Source organism: Monodelphis domestica, chromosome 3 (assembly GCF_027887165.1).
Source record: "Monodelphis domestica isolate mMonDom1 chromosome 3, mMonDom1.pri, whole genome shotgun sequence".
NCBI lineage: Eukaryota > Metazoa > Chordata > Mammalia > Didelphimorphia > Didelphidae > Monodelphis > Monodelphis domestica.
In genome coordinates this window covers 144,824,809-144,848,850 of record NC_077229.1, presented here as the reverse complement: position 1 = coordinate 144,848,850, position 24,042 = coordinate 144,824,809, and the positions used below count along the sequence as shown (strand labels likewise).

Genomic DNA, 24,042 nt, shown 5'->3' with positions numbered 1-24,042 from the left:
CTTGTCCAGGGTCACATAGCTAGGAAGTGTCTGAGGCCAGATTTGAACCCAGGTCTTCCCAACTCTACACCTGGTGCTTGAGCTTTACTATGCCACCCCGCAGTTGCCCTTATACATAGCCTACTAATATTGGTGTATTTTGATTTTTGTCATTTTTTCTTTCACCACCCTCTTCTTTCTGGATTAAGTTCACCATCACTAGTTCAGCCTTCAGGAGATACTGATTCATTTGGTTTCCTTTGCTTCCTTACCTTGAACTCAAGAAACAGCATACCAATATTGATCTTACTATACACCACATGGTGAGAATCCCTGCTTGACAATGGGCAAGCTACTGAACTACTTTATGACTCAGTTTTCTCATCAATGAAATGATGGTTGTTGTATGTGAACACATCTAAAGGCTCTTACAACTTTAAAATCCTGCCATGATATGCAAAAATCTATTTTTTTTTTATTTGAACCTATTGTTTTCTTAAGCTAGGAAGCTCCAAATGAGAGAATCCCTGTACCAATATAGATCAGATATTTTGTAATTTATAGTGTGAGAAAGGTGGCTGCTACACTGAGAATTTGTATAAGTTGCCTAGGATCATATAGTCAGTTTCTGTTAGAGGCAGGACTTTAAATCTTCCTGAGCCTTCCTTAGTAAGTTAACAACTATCTATTACACCATACTACCTCTCATATAGATATTGAAATATCATATTCAAGGTGGATATTTGTAAATAGCAGAGGCCAAATAATTGTGATCCTAGAAACCAAGTGGAGAAAGAGACTTTCCATTTCTTTAGTTTTCTCTTCTTCATGATATCTTTCTTCCATGCCTTAGGCTAAAAATAAGACCTGGGGTTATATACTTAACAGTCAACTCTGGTTCTCAAGGTCTTTTTTTGCTTGAATAATTCTAAGTTGTTTTCTAAAATAGATGAGTCAATTCTCACTCTATTAATGTGCCTGCCTTTCTAAAACCCCTCCAACATGTATAGGGAGTTAATTTTTTTCTTTTTAGTAAAGTATAATTAAAATCCATGTGAGTTAATCAGTCAATAACCATTTCATAATTGCCTACTATATACTATTTATACACTCTGATAAATTTTAGGTATACAAAAAAAGAAAAAAAGATAGTTCCTGCCATTGAGGAGTTCACAATCTAATGGGATATTCCATGAGCAAACAAACAAGCTATATAACGTAAAATAGGAAAGAAATAACAGAGGGAAGGCAGTGGAATTAGGAGGGATTAAGAAAAAAGTTTCCTGTAGAAGATGAATTTTAGCAGAGACTTGAAGGAAGCCAAAGAAGTCAGGAAATGGAGATAAGGAGGAAGAACATTCCAGGAATAGGAGAGAGCCAGTGAAAAAGCCTGGAGCAGAGAGATATGTGTCTAGTTTGTGGAATAGGAATGTGATGAATGTCAGTGGATCAAAGAGAATCTGTAGTTGAAAGGTGTAAAAAAGCCTAGAAAGGTAGGTAGCACAAGCTAGGCAATGAAGGGCTTTGAATGCCACCAAAGAAGAATTCTGTATTTGATCCTGAAGGTTATAGGGAGCCACTGGATTTATGGAAGTGGCATGTTTAGACCACAACTTTAGGAAAACCACTTTAGTTAGTGAATGGAGTGAATGGACTGTGATCCAGAGGGACTTGTGGCAGGAAGACCATCAAGTAGGCTATTGCAATAGTTCATGTGTGAGAGGATGAAGCCCTGAACCAAAGTGTCTGCTGTATCAGAAGAGACATATTCAAGAGAAGTTGCAAACATGAAATTATCAGACTTTGGAAACAGATTGGATATGTGAAATGAGTGTTAGTAAGGATTTGAGGAAGACACTTGAAGTTTCAAGCCTGGGGGACTGAGAAGATGGTGGTACTTTAGATAATAAACATAGGGAAGTTTGGAAGTGAAGAGTTTTTAGGGAGAAAGATAATGTATTCAATGTTGGACACAAGTTTAAGGTGCCTATTAGATATCCAATTTAAGATGTCTGATGGGCAGTTGAGGATGTAAGACTAGAAATCCGTGGGGAGGCTAAGATAGGACAATTAGTTCTAATAGTCATCAGCTTAAAAATAATAATTCATGGGAGTTGATAATATTCCCAAGTGACGGAATATGGAATAAGAAGAGAAAAATGTCTAGGACAGAATCCGGTGGTACACCCATGGTCAGTGGGTGAGGATCCAGCTAAGGAGATTTAGTAGAGATTAGATAAGAACCAGAAGAGAATGTCATCTTCTGACTTGAAAACACTTTCTGTATTTTTTCATAATAGACTATTCTCCCAGGTCCCACCCTAAAATAAGATGCTAAGCTTTTTGTCTCTGGTTTATCTTTACTGCTGCAACTTTCTTCAAAAGGAATAATTATAACCTTCCAGTCCTAAGGTATTATCCCTAACTCAAGAGAGGAAGAACAAGTCCCTGATGTTACTCACTGTTGTTCGTCTTTCATTTTCAGAGAACCAATGACATCATGGCATTATGTCTTGACTTGTGCATGAATTGGATTTGAGTGATGCAGTTACATAAAGCTGTCAGTCTCATTCTCTCTTCCAGAGACACTGACGTCCAGGAGCAAGACAAGTCAGGATGACTGGTGATGGTTCAGGATGTAGTACATGAACCTGGCTTCTTTGATATCTGACCAAGCTCTAAGTCCTCCATACAGCAATGTTCAGGGAGGACTAGCACCTCTGGGGTAAGGATGCTGGCTGAGTAGCCAGGACTACTCATCCATTTTTGGTGTCCACCTGCCAGCCAAATACCTCCTACCTGTGGCTCTAAGAAGCTATTGCATTTATAATAGTGACACCCTGGTAAAATGTCTTGGCAAACAGGATAAACCAGGTTGAAGGTAATGAAGAGACCTCAAATTTGTCAGTGAATAAGGAGGATGCCTACCCCAAGCATGTGAAGAAATTATAGAACATAACAACCAGCACTGCCCTCATTCATATAGGTGTCCTATTTATCAACTTTTTGGATCAGTCTCATGAAGAATTTATTAAAGAAGTGATCAGTTTTCAAAAGGCTTTAAGTTTGAAAAGAAAACATATTTGTTTCCCTCACACTTAATTATCTGCCCAAAGACCAGGCACCCTAACTCAATGAATTGCAAAGGTCTTTTCCTAGGTAGCTTTCTAGGACTTCTCTAAGATTACTGGTATCCTACTCTAAATTCCACCTCATCCCTCACCCACTCATGGAGACCTTGATGGAAGTGCTTTTTTCCCTCCCATTGATTCATCCTCTCTATACTGGCTTTCTGACTGAAGCAGATCCCCCAGCAAGATTTCAATAGTTAGTCCTACCCTTTGAGCTAAAGTTGCCTCTTTCATCTACTCTAAAACAATCACACAAATTTCATAATTGAAATTGATCTTAGAGACCTGAGTCTGTCATATCTGAAAAATATCCCTAGTATAGTATAGCCAAGTGGTTGTCTAACCTCTGCTTGAAGACATCCAATAAACGGGAACTTGACACCTGCCCATTCCATTTTGGATAGCTCTCACTATGAGGAAGATTTCCTGACATTATGCTGAGATTTGATTTCTGCAAATTATTTTTCGGTCTTCCCTCTGGGGCCAAATAAAACCAGCTTAATTCCTCTTTTATATGATAATCCTTAAAATATTTGGAAGTAAAAAAAATGGACCATTCTATACCATTCCCCACCAAGACTTCTCTTTTACAGGTCAAAATGTCCCCCATTCATTGAACTGATACTCAAATGAAATGAGTACACGTTCCTTTGCCATTATGATTGTCCTCCTTTGACTCTCCAGGTCACCAAAGTCATATTTTCTAGTCCTCAGGACTGGATACAATACTCTAGATGTGGTCAGCTCAGGGCAGTAGCTTCTTCAGAAAAGGTATGACCTCCAACAAAGTTTAAGTTATCTTGATGCTCCCTAGTTGTGATCCCCTTCCAGGTTTGGTCTTCCTCTGTCCAGGAACTATGCCCTGACTCCCAGGTCAGTGGTTGAGACACCAAATATTTGCCCCCAGATAACCCCAAACACCTCTCTGTTCTTCAGTTGCTACTGATGTTTTTTTCCCCATTCTGTTTATAGATCCACTAAGTAGTGTGATTTACTTTAAATATCATCCATGGAAAATGTTTTAATATAACCATTATGTAATAAAAGATGCTATAGATAATATCCCTTGAACTGGTGCTACAATGACTGATTTATATGCTGGTAATAATAATAGCAATAGCATTTTAATGTTTTACAAATATTATTTTCTCTTCACAACAATATTGGAAATTGGTTGCTAATATTATCCCCATTTTATAGATGGGAAAACTGAGCCAGGCTTGCCCAGAGCATAGAGCTATGAGTATCTGAGGTCACATTTGGAATCAGGACTTTCTGAGCCTCTTAGCTGTTTCAATAAAGATAAGACAAAAAGAAAACAGAGCCTGCCTTAGAAGTTTCCAATTTACTAGAGGAAAAGATCATGTAACATTAAAGTAAATACAAATTACCTGCAAAGTAATTTCTGGAGGAAAGTGTTAATAATGACAGGATAAAGCAGCAAAGGTCTTATTTAGGAGCTGCTACTTAAGAAGTAGGAAAGAAAATTAAGATAAAATAAGGGATTTCTCAAATGTTTCTTTACTTCCATATGGTATCCTTTAGGAGATGGCAAATAGAACCATGATTCATGTCACTAACAACGCTGCAGACTTTCACTTTAATCTCACTAACATCTATGTGGTACCAGGTTAGTATTAATAGTTTTATTTAGCGGTAAAAGCATTCAAAGCATTGTCCTAAAGTAGCAAGCACACTAATAACAGAATTGAGAAGCTTCTGACTCTGCCCATTTGTGCACCAAAATCCTTTCTTCAATTTCTCTAGCCTTGGCATGCTCATTTATTCCTGGATTTCTCAAATCCCTTGCCTAGGAAACTCACGAATACTAATGGCTGCCTAAAATCAGAGCAAAGTTGCTTAAGGTTTAGCCTTAGCTTACCTCCATAGAATATTTAGCACCCCCACTAAAGGAAGTTCATTACAGAGAGGCACAGTGAGAAGGCACTACTTTAAGAAAAGGTAGGGAGAGAAGTTAACCAGCAGGAGAAAAAGCATAAAATATTTTGGATACTGCATACTTTACCAGTTATGTCATGCTGTTTGAATGACTCACTGTAGATCTGATACTGATTTGGACAATGTTTCTTCAGCCATTTGCAGACATCCTGCTGGGTCCACAGAGCCACTGGTTTTGACAGCTTCACTGTGCCAGACTGTAAACACAAAGAAGAAAAAGAAAGTCCATTAAAACCAGCACCCTGCTTTGAAAGGCATTGCCATGAAATGAAATTCATTTCTAATCCATTTAATTTATTGGCTTATGAGATATAAAGCTTCAATGCTTTCAAAGCTTTTGAGATGAGCTAGTCAAAGTCCAACATTTTACAGAAGGAAAAATTGAGGACCATGAAGTGATTTCTCTAAGATCCCCGAGGTTATAATCAATGAGATAAAATTCAGAAATCATCTTAAAGGAAAGTCAGTATTCTTGCCACAACACCATTCTCCCTCTCCAAGTCAATTCATCTCCATATGTATTAAGCATCTAATGTATGCAAGGATGAAAAACAAGGATGAAAATGGCAGGATGCCTGCCAAAGGAGTTTACACTCTAATAACAGTGTAAAAGTTGTACACAAAGAAATCTGATGCAAATGAGATTGTAGTAAGTACAAATGATCATAGGTACTGTTTGATCCAACACCTTTTTTTTTTTTTAAAACATTATTTTATTTGGTCGTTTTCATACATTATTCACTGGAAACAAAGATCATTTTCTTTTCCTCTCCTTCACCCCCCCACCGCCTTTCCCTCTCCCATAGCCGACGCATGATTCCACTGGTTATCACATGTGTTCTTGACTCGAACACATTTCCCTGTTGTTAGAATTTGCATTATAGTGTTCATTTAGAGTCTCTCCTCAGTCTTATCTCCTCCAACCCTGTAGTCAAGCAGTTGCTTTTCATTGGTGTTTTTACTCCCACAGTTTATCCTCTGCTTGTGGGTAGTATTTTTTTTAGATCCCTGCAGATTGTTCAGGGAAATTGCATTGATACTAATGGAGAAGTCCATCACCTTCGATTGTACCACAATGTATCAGTCTCTGTATATAATGTTTTCCTGGTTCTGCTCCTTTCGCTCTGCATCACTTCCTGGAGGTTGTTCCAGTCTCAATGGAATTCCTCCACTTTATTATTCCTTTGAGCACAATAGTATTCCATCACCAACATATACCACAATTTGTTCAGCCATTCTCCAATTGAAGGGCATCCCCTCATTTTCCAATTTTTGGCCACCACAAAGAGCGCAGCTATGAATATTTTTATACAAGTCTTTTTGTCCATTATCTCTTTGGGGTACAAGCCCAGCAGTGCTATGGCTGGATCAAAGGGCAGACATTCTTTTATTGCCCTTTGGGCATAGTTCCAAATTGCCCTCCAGAATGGTTGGATCAATTCACAACTCCACCAGCAATGAATTAATGTCCCCACTTTGCCACATCCCCTCCAGCATTCATTACTTTCCATAGCTGTCATGTTAGCCAATCTGCTAGGTGTGAGGTGATACCTCAGAGTTGTTTTGATTTGCATCTCTCTGATTATAAGAGATGTAGAGCACTTTTTCATGTGCTTATTAATAGTTTTTATTTCTTTGGCTGAGAACTGCCTGTTCATATCCCTTGCCCATTTGTCAATTGGAGAATGGCTTGATTTTTTGTACAATTGATTTAGTTCTTTATAAATTTGAGTAATTAAACCTTTGTCAGAGGTTTTTATGAAGATTGTTTCCCAATTTGTTGCTACCCTTCTGATTTTGGTTACATTGGTTTTGTTTGTACAAAAACTTTTTAATTTGATGTAATCCAGATTATTTATTTTGCATTTTGTAACTCTTTCTAATTCTTGCTTGGTTTTGAAGTCTTTCCCTTCCCAAAGGTCTGACATGTATACTATTCTGTGTTCGCCTAATTTTCTTATAGTTCTATAGTTCTTTATGTTCAAGTCATTCACCCATTTTGAATTTATCTTGGTGTAGGGTGTGAGGTGTTGATCTAAGCCTAATCTTTCCCACACTGTCCTCCAATTTTCCCAGTAGTTTTTATGAAATAGTGGATTTTTGTCCCAAAAGCTGGGATCTTTGGGTTTGTCATATACTGTCTTGCTGAGGTTGCTTGCCCCCAGTCTATTCCACTGATCCTCCTTTCTGTCTCTTAGCCAGTACCAAATTGTTTTGATGACCGCTGCTTTATAATATAGTCTGAGATCTGGGACTGCAAGGCCCCCTTCCTTTGTATTTTTTTCATTATTTCCCTGGATATCCTTGATCTTTTGTTCTTCCAAATGAACTTTGTTATGGTTTTTTCTAAATCAGTAAAAAAAAACTTTTGGAAGTTCCATGGGTATGGCACTAAATAGATAGATGAGTTTGGGTAGGATGGTCATTTTTATTATATTGGCTCGTCCTACCCATGAGCAGTTAATGTTCTTCCAATTGTTCAAGTCTAGTTTTAGTTGTGTGGAAAGTGTTTTGTAGTTGTGTTCATATAGATCCTGTGTTTGTCTTGGGAGATAGATTCCTAAGTATTTTATTTTTTCTAGGGTAATTTTGAATGGGATTTCTCTTTCTAGTTCTTGCTGTGTTGGAATTATATAGAAATGCTGATGATTTATGTGGGTTTATTTTGTATCCTGCCACTTTGCTAAAGTTGTTGATTATTTCGCTTAGCTTTTTGGTTGATTCTCTAGGATTCTTTAAGTAGACCATCATGTCATCTGCAAAGAGCGATAATTTGGTCTCCTCTTTGCCTATTTTAATGCCTTCAATTTATTTTTCTTCTCTAATTGCTACTGCTAGTGTTTCTAATACAATGTCAAATAATAGAGGTGATAATGGGCATCCTTGTTTCACTCCTGATCTTAATGGGAATGGACTTAGTTTATCCCCATTGCAGATGATATTAGCTGATGGTTTTAGATATATACTGTTTATTATTTTTAGGAATGACCCTTCTATTCCTATGCTTTCTAGTGTTTTTAGTAGGAATGGGTGTTCCAACACCTTCTTTTTAAGGATTAAGAAACTGAATCCTGGAAAAGGTAAAGTGATTTGCCAAGGTCACTGAGGTAGTATGGAGCTGAGTATGTGAACCCAAGTCTCCTGACTACACTAAAGTGCTAGCAAAGCAAAACTAGAGAACTGGTGCAGGTGAAGAAGAGGAATAGAAGAAAGGGAAGGAAAGGAGGAGAAGGGGAGAGAGGGAGGGAGTGAAGGAGAGAGAGAGAAGTAAAGAGAGACAGACAGACAGACACAGAGACAGTCAGAGAGAGATTGTAATCACTTTCATATGGGAAAATTAGGGAGTGTCCTACCTTGAAAGAAGGAGATAAAACCTGATCAGGGTCTTGAAGGACTTTGGTACACAGACATATAAAAATGAGTACATTTTAGACATGTAAAAAGTTAGTAAAAAGGCACTTAGTTCAAATCCCTGCTTTGAAGGTTAAGGGTATTTACAGACTATCTCCAGTTTATTCCAAGACCATAGCATTTAAAGAAGGAGATATAGCTACACAGTTAATATGGCAGCTCAATTGATATGATCATAGGATTATAGATTTAGAGCTTGGAAGGACCCTAGAGGTTATTGCATATATTGCCTCTAATTTTACAGATTAGGAAACTGAAGCATGGAGAGATGAAGTGCCTAACCAGGGTCAAAAATTAGCCTGATGTTGGATTTCAACACCCATCTTCTTGACTCTAAGTCCAAAACCTTATGCACAATACTTCTCTATGTGAAATATATGTTACTGTAGGTAAAGTCCCTTGTAAATATTAATATCAATTATCTTACTTATTATCATTTTGGAGAATTTTTGTTGGGTCTAATGACATGCCATGTGGTTTCAGTACACACTGTCTCTATAGCACAGAATTTCTACTAATTATAATGTCCCTCCAAAGGTGCTTCATAGAAAAGCAAGATTCCCCTCCATTGCTTTGCCTTCAAAGGTAGCCCAGATTTCTCTAATGATAATGACCTCCAAGGTACTCTGCACATGATTTAGCACTAACATCCCTAGACAATTCCTAGAAATGCCTATCCTTATAAGAGTCAGCAACAAAATCTTCACACCCTCTCTCCCGCTTCAGTGCCTTTAAGAGGTACTCTGGCATAAAAGTTTCTGATTTCTGGAATTATTTGCCCAATAGTATTCGGTGTTTGCTGAAAAATGATGCAGTTTTGTGTTCTAGTGCAATCCAAGCCCTGTGAAGCAGCCTATTTATCAAGCCATCTTGGAGTGTGTGTGTGATAAATGAGAAACATTTCCCCAAGTTTTGACACTGGCCTGATGAAAAAAGGGGTTGGTAGTTAGTACATTATCTCAGTTGATGTACAAAGCTGCTGAGCATTTGATTGGCTCCTTCAGAGTCTACAGGAACACTTTTTTGGTTGTGATTGGTAATACTAAGGCTGATTTCCTCAATATTTCAAAAGATAGATGATTTTGCTGGCAAAGGAATTCCCTCCCTTGATGCAGATCACAACCCCTTGCATGCCCTGGTGGATGCTCTTTATGAGTTACTTTGACTGAAAAATTAATAATCTCATAGCTTGCCTTCTGGTGCTGAGTCTCTCTACACTTACACTCCATACTAAGTCCATTGCCAGGCTTGTACTCAAAGCTTTTCCAGATCTGTTGGACCTGCCAGAACTTGTATTCCACTCTCTTAGCCTTCAGAAGCCAAGGAATAAAGGGGTTCACCTCCATGCCATGATGAGACATTGAAATAAGACTGAAATGGAGGAATATTGACTCATGTTAAAAGAACAATTTATATAGTTTTCTTTAAAGAACTCTTAATTTCAGTATTAGTATCAATTCTAAGGTAAATGGTGGTAAAGGCTAATCAATCAGGGATAATTGCCTTTCCTATGGTCACATAGGTAGGAAATGTCTGAGAAAGGATTTGAACACAGGTCTTCCCAACTCCAGCTGCCTTTGAATATTTTTTTTTATAGTTTTAATGGTCAATCAACAAATATTTTTTAAATACATACTATGCACCAGGCACTGTGCTAAGTGCCAGGGAAGTAAAGAAAGACAAAAGATAGTCCTTATTCTTGAGGAGCTCACATTCAAAGGTTTCTAAGAGTAACATGTTCTGTTGAATATTTCCTCCCAATACAAGAAATAGTTCTTCATAATCATGATGAACTTTAAAATCCAGTGATACGGTTCATCATTTAATATAATCTGAGCCTGGTTAAAAAAAAAAGTCTGGATTCCTGATTAGAAGTGCTGAATGATATCTGCTTATGTGACCTATTTAAATAGTACTTTGCCATTTCAAATCAGTTTCCCATATATATATGATTCTCTACTAATTCTAATTATCAACTATGATGTTTTAACTTTTTTCATTTTTATTGAACTCTATAGCATTTGGCACTATTGACCATTTCCACTTACTAGAATTTATCTCTTCCTTTGATATTAGTCATCATCACACTCTTTGGGCATTCTTTCTACTTTGCTAACAGTTAACTTTATTCACTCCTCAGCCTCCTAAACCAAGTGAACTGTCTTAGGACTCCTACTCTGCTGGAGGTGTAGCCTTTATTCCTTAGCAATCTCATTTACTTGTTAGGTTTCAACTACCTTCCAAATCTTCATTCCTACTCTTGGCTTCTCTATAACTAAAATTTTAACTAATTATAAGGTATCTATATCTGGATGTTCTATTTTCACCTTAAACCAAACACTGGACTAGATAGCTTCTGAGTTCCTTGTAGTTCTAGTTCCTTGAATTAATAAACTCAATTTATTTTCCCCTGTAAATTTGTTTCCTATACGTTTGTAGGAAAACAAAATAATTCATATTAAAATCACCTTACAAAATTTAATGTACTATATCTATAGTTGCCATTATTACAATTTACAATTTCTATTATTGGCACCACCATTCATGGTCTCCCATGTTTGCAACCATAGTGATATTTTTGATTCTTCCTCACTACTAATAGCTAAGCATTCACCAAGATCTTTGTTTCTGCTTCCAAAAAATGTTCCATCCTTTCTATTTACACAGCAAATACCCTCATAATAAGCCCTTGTTGCCACCTAATTTGATTATTATTAAGTCTCACAAAAAGTCTTCCTGCTTCCATTTTCTTTCCTCTATAATCCATCCTAAATTATATTATTTTTTTCTAATGTATTAGTCATTTTATCCTTCTGCTCAAAAATCTTCAGTGGAGCCAATTGTTAGGATACTTGTAATTACAGGGTACATCTGTATCCCTGCTACCAAGTAAGCTCAAGCTGGTGGATCACTTAAGCCCCAGTTTTGAGATGCCAGAAGGCTAAAGTTGACTGGGCATGCCTACTAAATCTGGCATCAATATGATGATTCCCAGGGAAAAAGGGACCACTGGGCTTCCTAAAGATAGGCAAAGAAAACAGGTCCAAACTTTCATATTGATTAGTAGAGTATTGGGCTCATAAGTGGCTACTGCATCTCTAGCCTGGGCAATGTAGGGAAATAAAGAGATCCAATCTCAAAACACCAAACACATACACACTACTAACACCACCACCACCAAAACTCCCACCACTAAAACCAACAACAACATCCAGCCTTTTCACTACCCATCAGAGAGAGACTAAACCCTAGCATCTGGTACTGAAGATCCTCTACAATCTGGTGGTATGCTTCCAGCCTTCTACCATATCATTCTTCATCATTCCTCTGTATTACCAAATTTAACCATTCTCTGCCCCTGGATGGGTTCTTTGTTTCCTTTTTCTCTTTGCTTTTGCTGACATTATTCTTTGTCCTGAGAACATCTTCCCTCCCTCTCTTGGGATCTGATATGTAATAGAAAGTGTTCTGCTTTTAAAAAGTTAAAAAAAGATGCTCCAGGAAAGGGCAGAAATTTAGAATGATAAACATGATCAGTTGGATTTTTGCATTTAAGTATTTATTGCTAATATTCTTGCATTCTCTTTTTCCTCCTCTCCCATTCTCCTCATTGGGAGGTCCTCAATCAGTTGTAAAGCAGAGTTCTGTAGAATGATATGACTCTCTGTGGAGAAGACTATCATGGGTTTGACTGTAGACCTGTTAAATTATTTCCTATTTATCCTGTATACGGCTTGCTTTATATTTCTTTGTATATTTTATCCCCACATTGGATTTTAAGCTCCTTGAAGGTAGGGTCTGTATTTTATCTCGTTTTGTATTCTCAGAACTTAGCCTAGTGCCAGGCACATGGTAGCTACTTAATAAAGGTTGGTTGATTTGATTTGTAGTAGGCTTTGCAGAAAAGAATAGCAGCCCCAGAGGTATCTGGATAAAAAGGAAGGTGGATGCATAAAAGAGTATAAGCTGCTTGAGAAAGGGGCTCTCTCTAATTTCGAGGTTTTGGGAGAGGGGCAGACTTCTGAGGTCTGGAGCAGTAATACAGGCAATTCTGGGGAAACTCCAAGCAGGTGGAATGTGAGATACCAGGAGTAGGAGTAGCAGCAGCAGGGTCCAACACAGGCTTCTTCAGCAGATGTAGGAACCTGGGGTTTAAAAAAAGCTCTTTCTAAGGAGTCTGCTAGGGAGAACAGCAGCCATTCACCACAACTATAACTCATTCTCAGGTTTTATACATGTAAGGGGTGTAGGGACTTACTAGCCACATGATGCTGGACAAGTCACTTAATCCTGTTTGCCTCAATTTCCTCTTCTGTAAAATGCAAATCACTCCAATATTGTTGCCAAGAAAAACTAAAATAGGGTCATGAAGAGTCAGACAAGACTGAACAACAACATCAGGGGTATGGGGTAAAAGTGATCCATAGTTAGATCAATAGAATATTTGTTTTGTGAATATTCCATTCAGAAAATTTTTCTACAGGCAGTAGTAAATCCTCCAAAGATCAGACCCCAGGGTGGGGTTGTCTGCTGGCAAAGGAGTAGGTATAATGTGTTAACATTACAGTCCTTCCATGTGGAATAAAATAATAACAATTGCAATAACATTAACAACCATAAGAGGGGCTCTCTGGGAAATATCTACCCAGTATTAAAGATCAATCAATCTTCAAATATGTATTAAGCACTGAGTATGTGCTAAGCAGAGAATATTGTGGTACAGTGGAGAACGTACCACATTGGGAATCAAAGTTCCTGCAATGTATTTGGGTTACCTTGGTCAATTACTTAACTTCTCTGGGCCTCAATTTCCTCATCTGTAAAAAGGGCAGATTGCAATATGTGGCCTCAAAGTTCTCTTTAAGCTTTAAATCTGTATCCTATGATAAAAATAATAGTCTCTGCCCTTAACGAGATTATTTTCTATTAAGAGAAACAGGTTTTACATACAGAATATTTGCTATATGTAATATATAATATGTATATATGTAATATTATTGTTTTATATTATATATACATAAAGTAAATAAAAGATATAAAATTTTTGATGGGAAGGATATTGTGGTGGGGAGTAGAGATAAGAAAATAAAATTAAAATTCATGTATGTGGTGCCTTGTGGGCAAGTCTTTGTCACCCTCTACAGGGACCACTATATTGGTGTTCTGATTGGTCTCCTCACCTCAAGTCTCTCCCCACTTCGGTCCATCTTCCACTCAGCTGCCAAAGTGATTTTATTAAAGTCATGTCAGCCCTACTCAATAAACTCCACTAGTTCTCTCTTACCTCCAGGAGTCAAGTATTATATACAAAAATAGGGGAAGAATACACATGGATAAGGTTCTTGGAGCCACTGAATAATTAAAATAATAACACAAGAATCAGTTCATTTATTTATTAAATCAAGCTGTAAAAATAGAATAGAGGAAAGGGAGAGGTTACCCTCTAAGTTCAAAAAAAGGGCACTGCCCTTCTTAACTAGACTATGACTATTCAGCTTCAGTCACATTCCTCTCTGCCATTTTTAGCTTCTTTAAGCAAAATCCCCAGTGCTTCCTTACCACATTCATATTATTTTGTCATTTACTAGACCAACAATTCCTAAATTAATTTGGTCACTGGCTTCAAAATATCCTGATGAAATTTATTAATACTCTAAGTGATGGTCTGATGGGTTCTGGAAACATCAAATACTCTTGAAATAAAATAGAACTTGGGAAGATATTGGAGTAAAATGGATGAAATTGAGACGACTGTATTTTCATTAAGAAAAATCACCACACATGATAGTATTTTTGAATCAATCATAAAATGTTAGGACAAGAAGGAGGTTGAGATCATCTGAATCAATCCACTCATTTTACAGAGGAGAGAATGAAGACTCAGAGACATTAAGCAACTTGACCCAAGGTCCCAATCCTCCTTAATTCTAGTGCTTTCCCTCTGTTTATTACTTCCACATTTATTCTGTGTGTATACACATAGGTATAGATATATGGCATGTACAAAAAATATATGTACATATATGTATATATTATATGCAGGGATATGTATTACATATTTAAAATTAGATGTGTATATATATTTAAATAAAATGTGCATATATTATTAGATAGTTAAAATAAGGTGTGTTCTTTAAAAATTTTTTTTGTAGAGTTGTCTGTATATTGTCTCACATATTTGACTGGGAGCTTAGGTGAAATCTTTTGCTTTTGCTTTGCATCTGTTTTGCTGTGGACAGGGTCTGGCACATAGTAAGCTCTTAAATTTTGAGTGATTGAGGTCATGCAATTGGTTAGTGGATAAACTGGGACTTGAACCAGGGTACTTTTGCTTCCTAGTCCAGGGTGTTTCCTTCTTCTATGCCACACTGATATCTTTAACTTCATATTTAATATTTAAAAGTAGAAAAACTTTTAATATTGAAGTTTTCTCATTCATATCTTATTAGTCCTCAGACTATCCCTGCACATAATTTAGGAAAAGATATTCTATCACTGTGTCTTAAATAGTCCTAGTTTTCCACCATCTTGGTTTGTTAACAGTAGTCAGTTATCTACTTGAGTCTTCTGGAAATGACTATGGAAAGCAGTGTATTCCAATCTTACCATTTCCCCCAGCCATTCTCTGAGCTAGTGATTTGGCAAAATGAGAAGCGCTTCCTTGATATACCACTAACACATTTTCCAACAAAGTTAATCTGTTTATTATATCATTAGAGCCTACCAGATCTCCATCAGCAGAAGCTAGATGTCTTGGAACTGACCCAGAATAATGCATAAACACATAAACACATACACACACACACACAAATACTCAGTGCATTTGTTTGTCTCAAACTGAGTAAATTGAAAATTACAGTATAAAGATTTATTGCACAGCAGCATTATTCCCTCTCCCCAAGGTCAGAAGACTGTTCTACAGTCCATTTAGAAAGGGGGAGGGGGTTTCAAAACTCTCTCATCTGCTTGCATTAAGAGTTGTCTGTGTGTCTTCCCCCCCCCCCCCAGTTGAAGTCAAAACCAAAACAAACAGATGCACCATTTCACAAAGACTTTAAACAATGAAATAAGAAGAAAAGTTCAAACTGCCCAAGGACATACTAATACAAAAAAAAAATGTTAGAGAGAGGAATTGTTGTCAGTGATTTTCCATTTGCCTCATTCTTCTTCCTCACGTCCATTTATACCACATCATTTTCTTGATTTAAAACATGGGAGATGGGGATTTATTCTTTAATGTTCACAGAGAGACCATAGCACAGATAATCTCCTTATTATCTAAAGGCCAACATATTGTGCCACAGAACAAAATCTAAGGTACTTTCTCTCAGAATTGGTCTTTGGACCCTGATGTAGCCAAGGCCACAGGTGAGATATTAAGGCTTTTCTATACCAACTGGCAACTCTGTCCAGGACAGTTACATGAATTATTAGGGAGAAGTGTGAAAAATGAATATTGGTGAAATAAAGAATATTTTCTTGTTTCCTATCATAATTTCTGGGGCATCTAGTTGGTGTAGTGAATAGAATGCTGGGCCTAAAGTAAGGAAAATTCATCTTCTTGAGTTCAAATCTGACTTCACACACTTCCTAGCTGTGTAATCCTGGACAAGTCACTTAATCTCATTTGCCTCCGTTTTCTTATCTGTAAAAAACATGAGCTAGAGAAAGAAGTGGCAAAGCACTTTAGTATCTTTGCAGGGAAAACCCCAAATGGGGTCTCAAAGAGTCAGACAATACTGAAAAGACTGAACTACAACAAATTATTAAGTTAAAGATGCCTTATTCTTCTATTTCTCATTAGTCAACTTGGCAGTCCCTCCTATTGCTTTTGTTCACTTTCCCTAGTCCAGGTCTTCATCTCAAGTTGCTGTTAACCTATAAACAAACTAAAATGAAATAAGGAAATATGGTATTTAGAGGAAATTTTGGGTGAATCATTTTAAGAATCAAAAAAAAAATTTAAAGAAAATCTTCATTTATTACTTAATGTTTGAAAACATAGCTTTTCCTCTAAAGACCTGGGTTTTTCTTGAAGTGGAGAAACATGTCTATTTTAGGGTCCCAAAGGTATGACAGAATTTTAGCTAAGCCTTCCCTCATTATTCCCTGAGTCTAGTATCTTATGAGAGACAGAAAACTACTGCACTGAATCCATGTACTGTTAGAAGGAAATAGGTCTTTTTATAGCCAAATCTCAGAAAGTGGTAAACATGTTTTTGGCATCTCATTATTAGCATGTATTTGAATACTCCAAGCATTGCCTATTTCTTCCCTTACCATTCTGCAATGTCCTTTGCTTAGTTCCCAGTCCTCTCTTTTACTGTCTTCCATTGTGCCATCTTATTCAAGGTTGGGAGAAAGGGGAAAACACACACACACACACACACAAACACAAACAGATGTTAATGTCTATCTCAACATCCCCTAATGGTGCTTATCAGCCCAGAATAAGGGCATTTTGAGACATCAGAAGAAAAAAAAAGGGAGAAAAGTTTTCTCTTGTGAAGAGATGCTTTTTCATAGAATCAGTTCAAATTAATTCACAAATGCTAATATGCCCTTCTGTTCAACTGGATAATGCAACTCACACAGATTATAAGGTCCAAATTCTAATGATATTCTTAGGATTTTGCTAGGAACCTCAACTTAATCCTTATATATTTTTTTCAGATTAAAAAAAACCTCCTTTTCATCCCAAAGACGCCTGCTAGAAGGATTCTAGGTAGCCAAATACCAGGTTATTTCTTAGTTCAACCAAGGAGAACTAGGTGTGCTGTCAAGCCATCATGCCTAGCTTAAATAACCACTGCTTTACCATTAAAGGAATATTGTGCATACTCTATATTTGTGAAGCCATTCCTCTCCTGGTCAGGATAGGAAGCTTTTAATATCACTATTGGGTCAGTACTGGTGGACAATTTTCTCTTATGAAGGCCCAAAACTGACACAAAAGGTAAAAAATTGAGGTATTGAGTAGACTACAAACTTAAAATACATTAAATATATGATATGGCAGCCATAAAAATCGCCAAGAGGCAAATTTAGACTAAATTTAAAGGGGCATATTCCTATTAATTAGAACTATATTATAATAACAGATTCCACATATATACTTATATACTTTAAAGTTAGTAAAAATATATATGATCTCATTTGACCCTCACACCATTTCTAGGAGTAGGTGGCATTATATCCATTTTATACATGAAAAAACTGAAGAAGAGACAAGTTAAGTCATCTGCCCAGGGTGTGAAGTAGGATTTGAACCCAGAATTTACTCAATGCAAAATCAGCCCACTATTATGCTGAACAAAAGTAAATGGACTACTTTGGGGTATAGTGGAACTCCCTTCACTGAAGACCATCAAGCAAAGTCTTATAACCTTTTTTCATGTATATTGTAGAGGGATGTCTATTTTTTTCAAATTTGAACTTGAAAAAAATGGAACTTATAGATTCTGTCACTCTATTAATATTCTTACATTCTGAAGGAGAATCTTCAGTCATTCTGGCTCATGAGGAAGAATAATATGATCCAACTTATTTAAATATGGGGGAAACAAATGAAGGAAAAGCTTAGAATGGCTTCTAAGTATTCATGGAAAAGATTGACTGCAACAATGTCGGATGCATAGAATTATGGGATCACTAAATCATAAAAGTTTAAGAATTGGAAAGTAACTTAAGGTTATATATTTGAACTTCTCTCCCAACACAATAGCACTTTTTTACTATAGTCCACTCTGATTATTACTGAACATCTATTTGAGTGCTTCTAGTGAAACAAGATATTTTAGTCTTGAAGGCAGTCAAAATTGGTTATCCTAAGCTCTTAATATTATTCAAGATAAGATAACAAAAACTAGACAGGTCTGACTTATACATGGTCTGGAAATTCTAGTTGTAAAAGAGTATAAGACTGTTTTACCTCTCCTCCCCTAGGAATTGTATCTCATTGTTGCTACATGCTGATTTTGTGATCAACTAAAATTTCCAAGTCTTTCTTACATAAATACCTATCAATCCAGGCATCTTCCATCCAATACTTTTGCAACTGATTTCCTGAACCTAAGGAGGACTTTACTCTAATTCTTGCTAAATATGATCTTACTGGTTTCAATCTACCGTTACACTGTTCCTGAGACAATGTTCCATTCTCATTCTGTCATCCAATGAATTAGCTCTCCTTCACAGGTTTATCTTATGAAAACTTCATAATCTTACCATTATTCAAGTTGTTAATATAAATGATGAGTAGGAGAAGACCAAGGACAGAGTACTGTAGTATGTCACTAGAGACTTCTCCAAATTGACAGCGAACCATTACTCAACCAGGCACCAAATCAACCCAACTGTATTATCATTCATAACACATTTCTCTATCTTGTCCTTGAGGATATCATGAAATATTATGTTAAATGCCTTGATTAAAGTCAGATATATTATGTCGATGGTATCCTCCTGATCCATTAATTTATTAACTTTATCAATAAAAGGAATGAAAAATTTAATACAACTTGTTCTTAGTGAATCTGTGCTTTTTCCTTAGAGGATGTTTCTTTTTTTCTCAAAGTAATAAGGATAGTAATCATAGATGAAATTTATACATTGCTTTGGCTATATCATCTCATTGATTTTCACAAAAACCTTAGAGGTAGACATTGTAGGTATTATCATCGCAGTTTTAGACATAAAGTAACTAAATCTTAGTGAGGTTAAGTCATTTGTCCCAGATCACAGTGTCAAAGGCAGGATTCAGACTCAGATCTCACACATCCAACCACATATCCAATACATCTCAAAGTTGGAAGAGCCTTTCTAAAAATATGAAACCATATACAGAATCCCTTAATGCAGTAGTTTCTAATTAGTGATTGGTGAATTATTTTTAGGGTTTGTGATAAAAGTCCAAGAGACTAGTGCTAAAAATTATTTGAGGTCTCAAGGAGCAGATAATTGCAAAGAATATTTTGAATAGTATATCAAATTACCCCAGGGATTCACAACACATTTTGTAGTTATTGTTGTTGGAAGGAGTTTATGGAATTAAACAATTTTAAGATGATCACCCTTAATAGGTGGTCTAATCTAATTTAAACACTTACAGAGATGGAAAATTCATTACCCAATCATGATTGTTTTACCTCCTCACCAGTAGCCTTGCCTGCCTGGGCTGGGGATGTACTTCTAAGTAAGTGCGTTTCTGGCCAGAATGGTCATTTCATGATGAATTCTAGCCATGATTATCTAATTCCTAGCTCAACTTGGTCTCTGGGTAGCTCCACTTCCTCCCCAGAAACTTTTGTTATCCAAATAAGTCTCTGCTATGAGGCTTTTTCCCACTGGATGGCCATTTTATTAGCAACTCCAGTCATAATCATTTAATTCCTAGCTCCACTTAGTCTCTAGATGGCTGTACCTCCTCTCTAGATGATTTGTTCACCCAGAGAAGCCTCTTCCCTGAGGCTTATTCCCCTGGAATCTCTGGTTTGAACAGCCATTTCATGAAAAGGTCCCAGATATCCTCACTCTTTGGACTGTTCCAAACTGATTGGATATATGAGATGAGAATGATTGAGAAGTCAAAGTTGAGGTTTCAATGTTAGATAATTAGAAGGATGGTCCTATTCTTGACAGAAACAGGAAGTTTGAATAGGGGTGATTGGGGAATAGTTGGTAGAGATAATGAATTTTCTTTTGGATAGGATGATTTTGAGAAGCCTAAAGGTCATCTATTTTGAAATGCTCAATAGGCAACCAGAAACCAGAAGGCTCTACAAGAAACTATGGTAGGATGTTTAAATCTCAGGATTATTAAAATGATCATCAAACCTATTTTAACTGATAGTTTATTGGAAATGTAAATGAAGGAAAGACCAGGAAAATGGACCACCACTTTCATACTACATTTCTAAATCATTAGTGTACTATAATGTAGTATAGAGAGGAAACGTTCAATACAGGAAATTGAAACAGGTAGGAGGGGAACCAAAAGAGATTAGCATCATGACAAACCATAAAGAAGATATTGGTCAATAGATTAAAATGCTACAGGGAGATTGAGAAGGATGGGAAATTTAAAAAGGCCATCAGACTGACAGCTGAGAGATTATTGGTAACTTTGTAGAAAGCAGTTCCACTAGTATTATGAAGTAACAAGCCTTACAAAATGCTGAGAAATGATATGATAAGTATTAGAGTCAAGGAAAGTACAGAGCTATTTTCTAGGAGTTTAGTTATGAAAGAGAAGAGAGCTACAGGATGATAGTTTGACAGAATGGATGGTTCTACTGTTTTTATTTGTTTGGTTTTATGATAGAGGAGATCTACTGATAATTGTTGGGAGCAAGGCATATATCTATTGAAAAAGATTGAAGAGTGGAAATGGAGAGAAGCATTCTGTTGGTAGAAGACAAAGAAAGAATGAAAGAATACATTTAGAAGACATTGGTCTACATCCAATTTCTACCAGACTGCTTTCCAATTGCTTTTTTTTTAAACCAAATAATGAATTCTTGTCTCCCAACCATGGATCTTTACTTTCATCAACACAAAAGTACTATAATCTTTTACAACTCTTTGTTCTATGTCCTTTTCCAACAATCTACTCTTCTATTTCTTATCCAGTACCAGATAATTTTGATTACTGCTTTATAATATAGTTTAAAAGTTGGTACTGATAGACCCTCCTTCCTTTACATATTCTTTCATTAATTTCTTGGGATCCTTCTCATGTCAAAAGGGATCTAGGGTACATGTAGAAGGATTGCCCTTAGCAAAGAGAAGAGCCATGCCTTTGGCAAAGACCAGTAAAAGAGGAAACGGGGCTATCATGATGTAGTAAAGAAGGAGTTATGAAAAATAGCCTTAATTTTCTCCATAAATTATGAGGCGAGCTCCTCAGCTGAGAATAGAAAGAGGAGGTGTTATGGGAGACTTGCAGAAAGAAATTATAATATGGAAGTTTGGAATAGCCACTATCTCATGGGCAATACAGGATAAGTAAGGGTCCAATTAAGATATTATAAATTTGTAGTAAACCCCATTAACTTGGTTGTGATTACTTTCAGCAGCAAAGAGAAACAGATGATGAGATTAAACCAAGGTGGAGTTTGGCAAAACTTGCATAATGAAACGACATGGTAATGAGATATTTGAGATGATTGAACAGTATAATGTAGAAAATTTAAACAATAAAGTAAACATTGGGAAGTGGGGAAAAGTCAGGGTAGAGGTGATGGCCTAGTTAAGTACACTGAAAAGTAAAGAGATTTTATGTCACAGTGAGTATAAACAAAATCTGTCTGAAAGGAATAAAGCAGAGAGAGAGGAAGATTATGGCCAGATAAAGACTTTCTAATGTTTTGACTGTAGATGTTGAATGTTTATAGGTGATGTTAAGATCAAGCATGTAATTCTCTTGGTATTTGGTTGAAGCAGGATGGAAGAGCTTGTCATGGGAAATGAAAAGAATGAGAAACTAGGAAGCAAGGGTTTTAGAGGGAATGTTTGAAGTCTATCACCAGTCAAGTACTGAACTCCTTGAGAAAAAGGAAGAATGATCTAAGGTTAGTAGCAAATTGTCACCAGGATCTGAATGGGGCTATATATTTAGATATACTGAACCTCAAAGGAAGGAGTAGAATGAGAAGTGAGAAAAAACTGAGAGCAAGCATCAATTGTTTAAATTAACTCCAACAGAGAGAAAGACAGAAAAGAGAGTAACATATAAGAAGAAAGGACAGGAGGAAATTAGAAAAATGACAGATGGAGGTGAAGCATGGGTGCTAGAAAAGAAAGAGAGAGAATCAATCAACAACCACATGTTAGAGACTGGAGAAGAGTTGAGATTGAGTGAATGAGGAAGACTGGGCTTCTTCCTCAGGCTTGGCTGTAGCCACACAAAAGTAAATGTGTTCATCCATGATAACATGCTGTTGTCACTGGTTCTTGGGTGAATCTCAGAGTTTACACTCCAATTACATCATTAGGATGGACTTGGATATAGCTGTGTGTCCCTTCTGACTTTCTTTCTCCAGAAACCCTACAAGGTGCCTAGCAAGGACCCCTGAGATGCAAAAGAGCAAGCAGCCTGCTTCGAATGCAGGCAGAGGCATATACAAGGTTTCCTAACATCCATGCAAACAATAGAGCCGAAGACCAGCAGGCACCAGGGAGGACTATTTATAAATGGCATTGACGCAATGGGGAAGCTCAACTGTTCATGCATTGCAATAAGGGTATCTGTACGCTGCTCTGGTGGGGGCTGGCACCTCCCAACTGCACTGGGTGACAAGTCATGGTTTCTAACAATAAACCCTGGTGGAAGAGAAATACAGATATGCACAAGCAGCCAACTGGAAACAGTATGTTTCTGGCACTGTGGATGGCATTGATGATCAAGGTTTGCTAGTCCTTCCTCTCAGGCTAGATTATACAGCTTGTCAAAGGGAATGCATAGGAGTTGGGGAGGGAGAAGAAATCACACTGGATTTTATGTCTTTACCAACCAAATACAGAAGAAAAACCCATCACTCATCCCAAAGGAGCTCACCCTACAAAGAGATGAAAATGTTTGCAAATCATAAACACACACACAGTACTCTGACTCATGCACAAATCTCAGTATATATCTCAAAGAGATATAGGAAATTAACAAATAAAATAACATTCCAGAAAAAGCTATGCTTCAAATGTCTGGTGCCCTCTTTGAGATGGTCTCAAAATGGTTCCCAGGCATTCCTACAAATATAGCAGGAATCTCACTAATTCTATTCCAGAGTGGGAGAAAAAACAAACAAACAGGCTTAGAGATGTGAGTTATGTTGTTTGGGAACATAACAATAGAAGGCTCTCATGATTATCAACCAAATACCCTACCCGTTTAACCATGTAATATCCCTGGGTTCATATCAGAAAAAGCAAAGTTGACAACATCTTCATTTCCATCAATTAGTCCCTCCATTGCTCAAACACCACTTGGGGTACTTACTAAATAGTTCCTTCATCTAACCTGGAAATAGCAATATCTTAGAAGATGGCTTAGATGTTCAAAAAAGAATCCAATAATATATGCTTATTTTAGAAACTGTAAGGCAAGAGCAAACTAGTTTAATACTTTTCTAAAAAAAAATCATCAAGTTGAAAACACTTTTTACCAAGCTAAAAACCTTTCAACATACTGAGGGAGGCAGTTGTTATTTTGAAGGGTGGTGGTTTGTTTTGGAATCGATCTGGGTTCAAGTTCATCTCTGACAGATCTCCCATTTCCTCAGGCAACTCTTAGAGACTATAAATTATACACAAGGTAGATGCCAACCTGCATTGGTAAAGGGAGTTTCCTCACCTGGAAGTTCCAATATTACTGAAATCATAGGTATAGTCTAATGAGACTCAGCAGTCTAATTCACTTTCCATTTCATTCCAACAGGTTTTCTCACTGTTTCTTGAATACCACATCTGTTCTTACTAATCTGCCTCTGCTATACAGTTCTGCACTTGGACTTAAAAAATAAATTGTCCAAACAATAAAGTCCTGCTTTTGGATTTTAAAAATGTA

The 24,042-nt window shown here is 36.8% G+C and overlaps 1 protein-coding gene across 2 annotated transcripts in view; it reads right to left on the bottom strand.

Moving 5' to 3' along the window:
- The window catches only part of SAMD12 (sterile alpha motif domain containing 12), a 558,691-nt gene that overhangs the window by 289,598 nt on the left and 245,051 nt on the right, over window positions 1-24,042 (bottom strand). The window contains exon 3 of one of the 2 annotated variants that reach the window (XM_007488251.2): window positions 5,137-5,266. In XM_007488251.2, the coding sequence (XP_007488313.1) occupies window positions 5,137-5,266 (130 nt within the window). The remainder of the gene's footprint in view (window positions 1-5,136; window positions 5,267-24,042) is intronic. The other variant, XM_056823165.1, reaches the window with a different exon arrangement.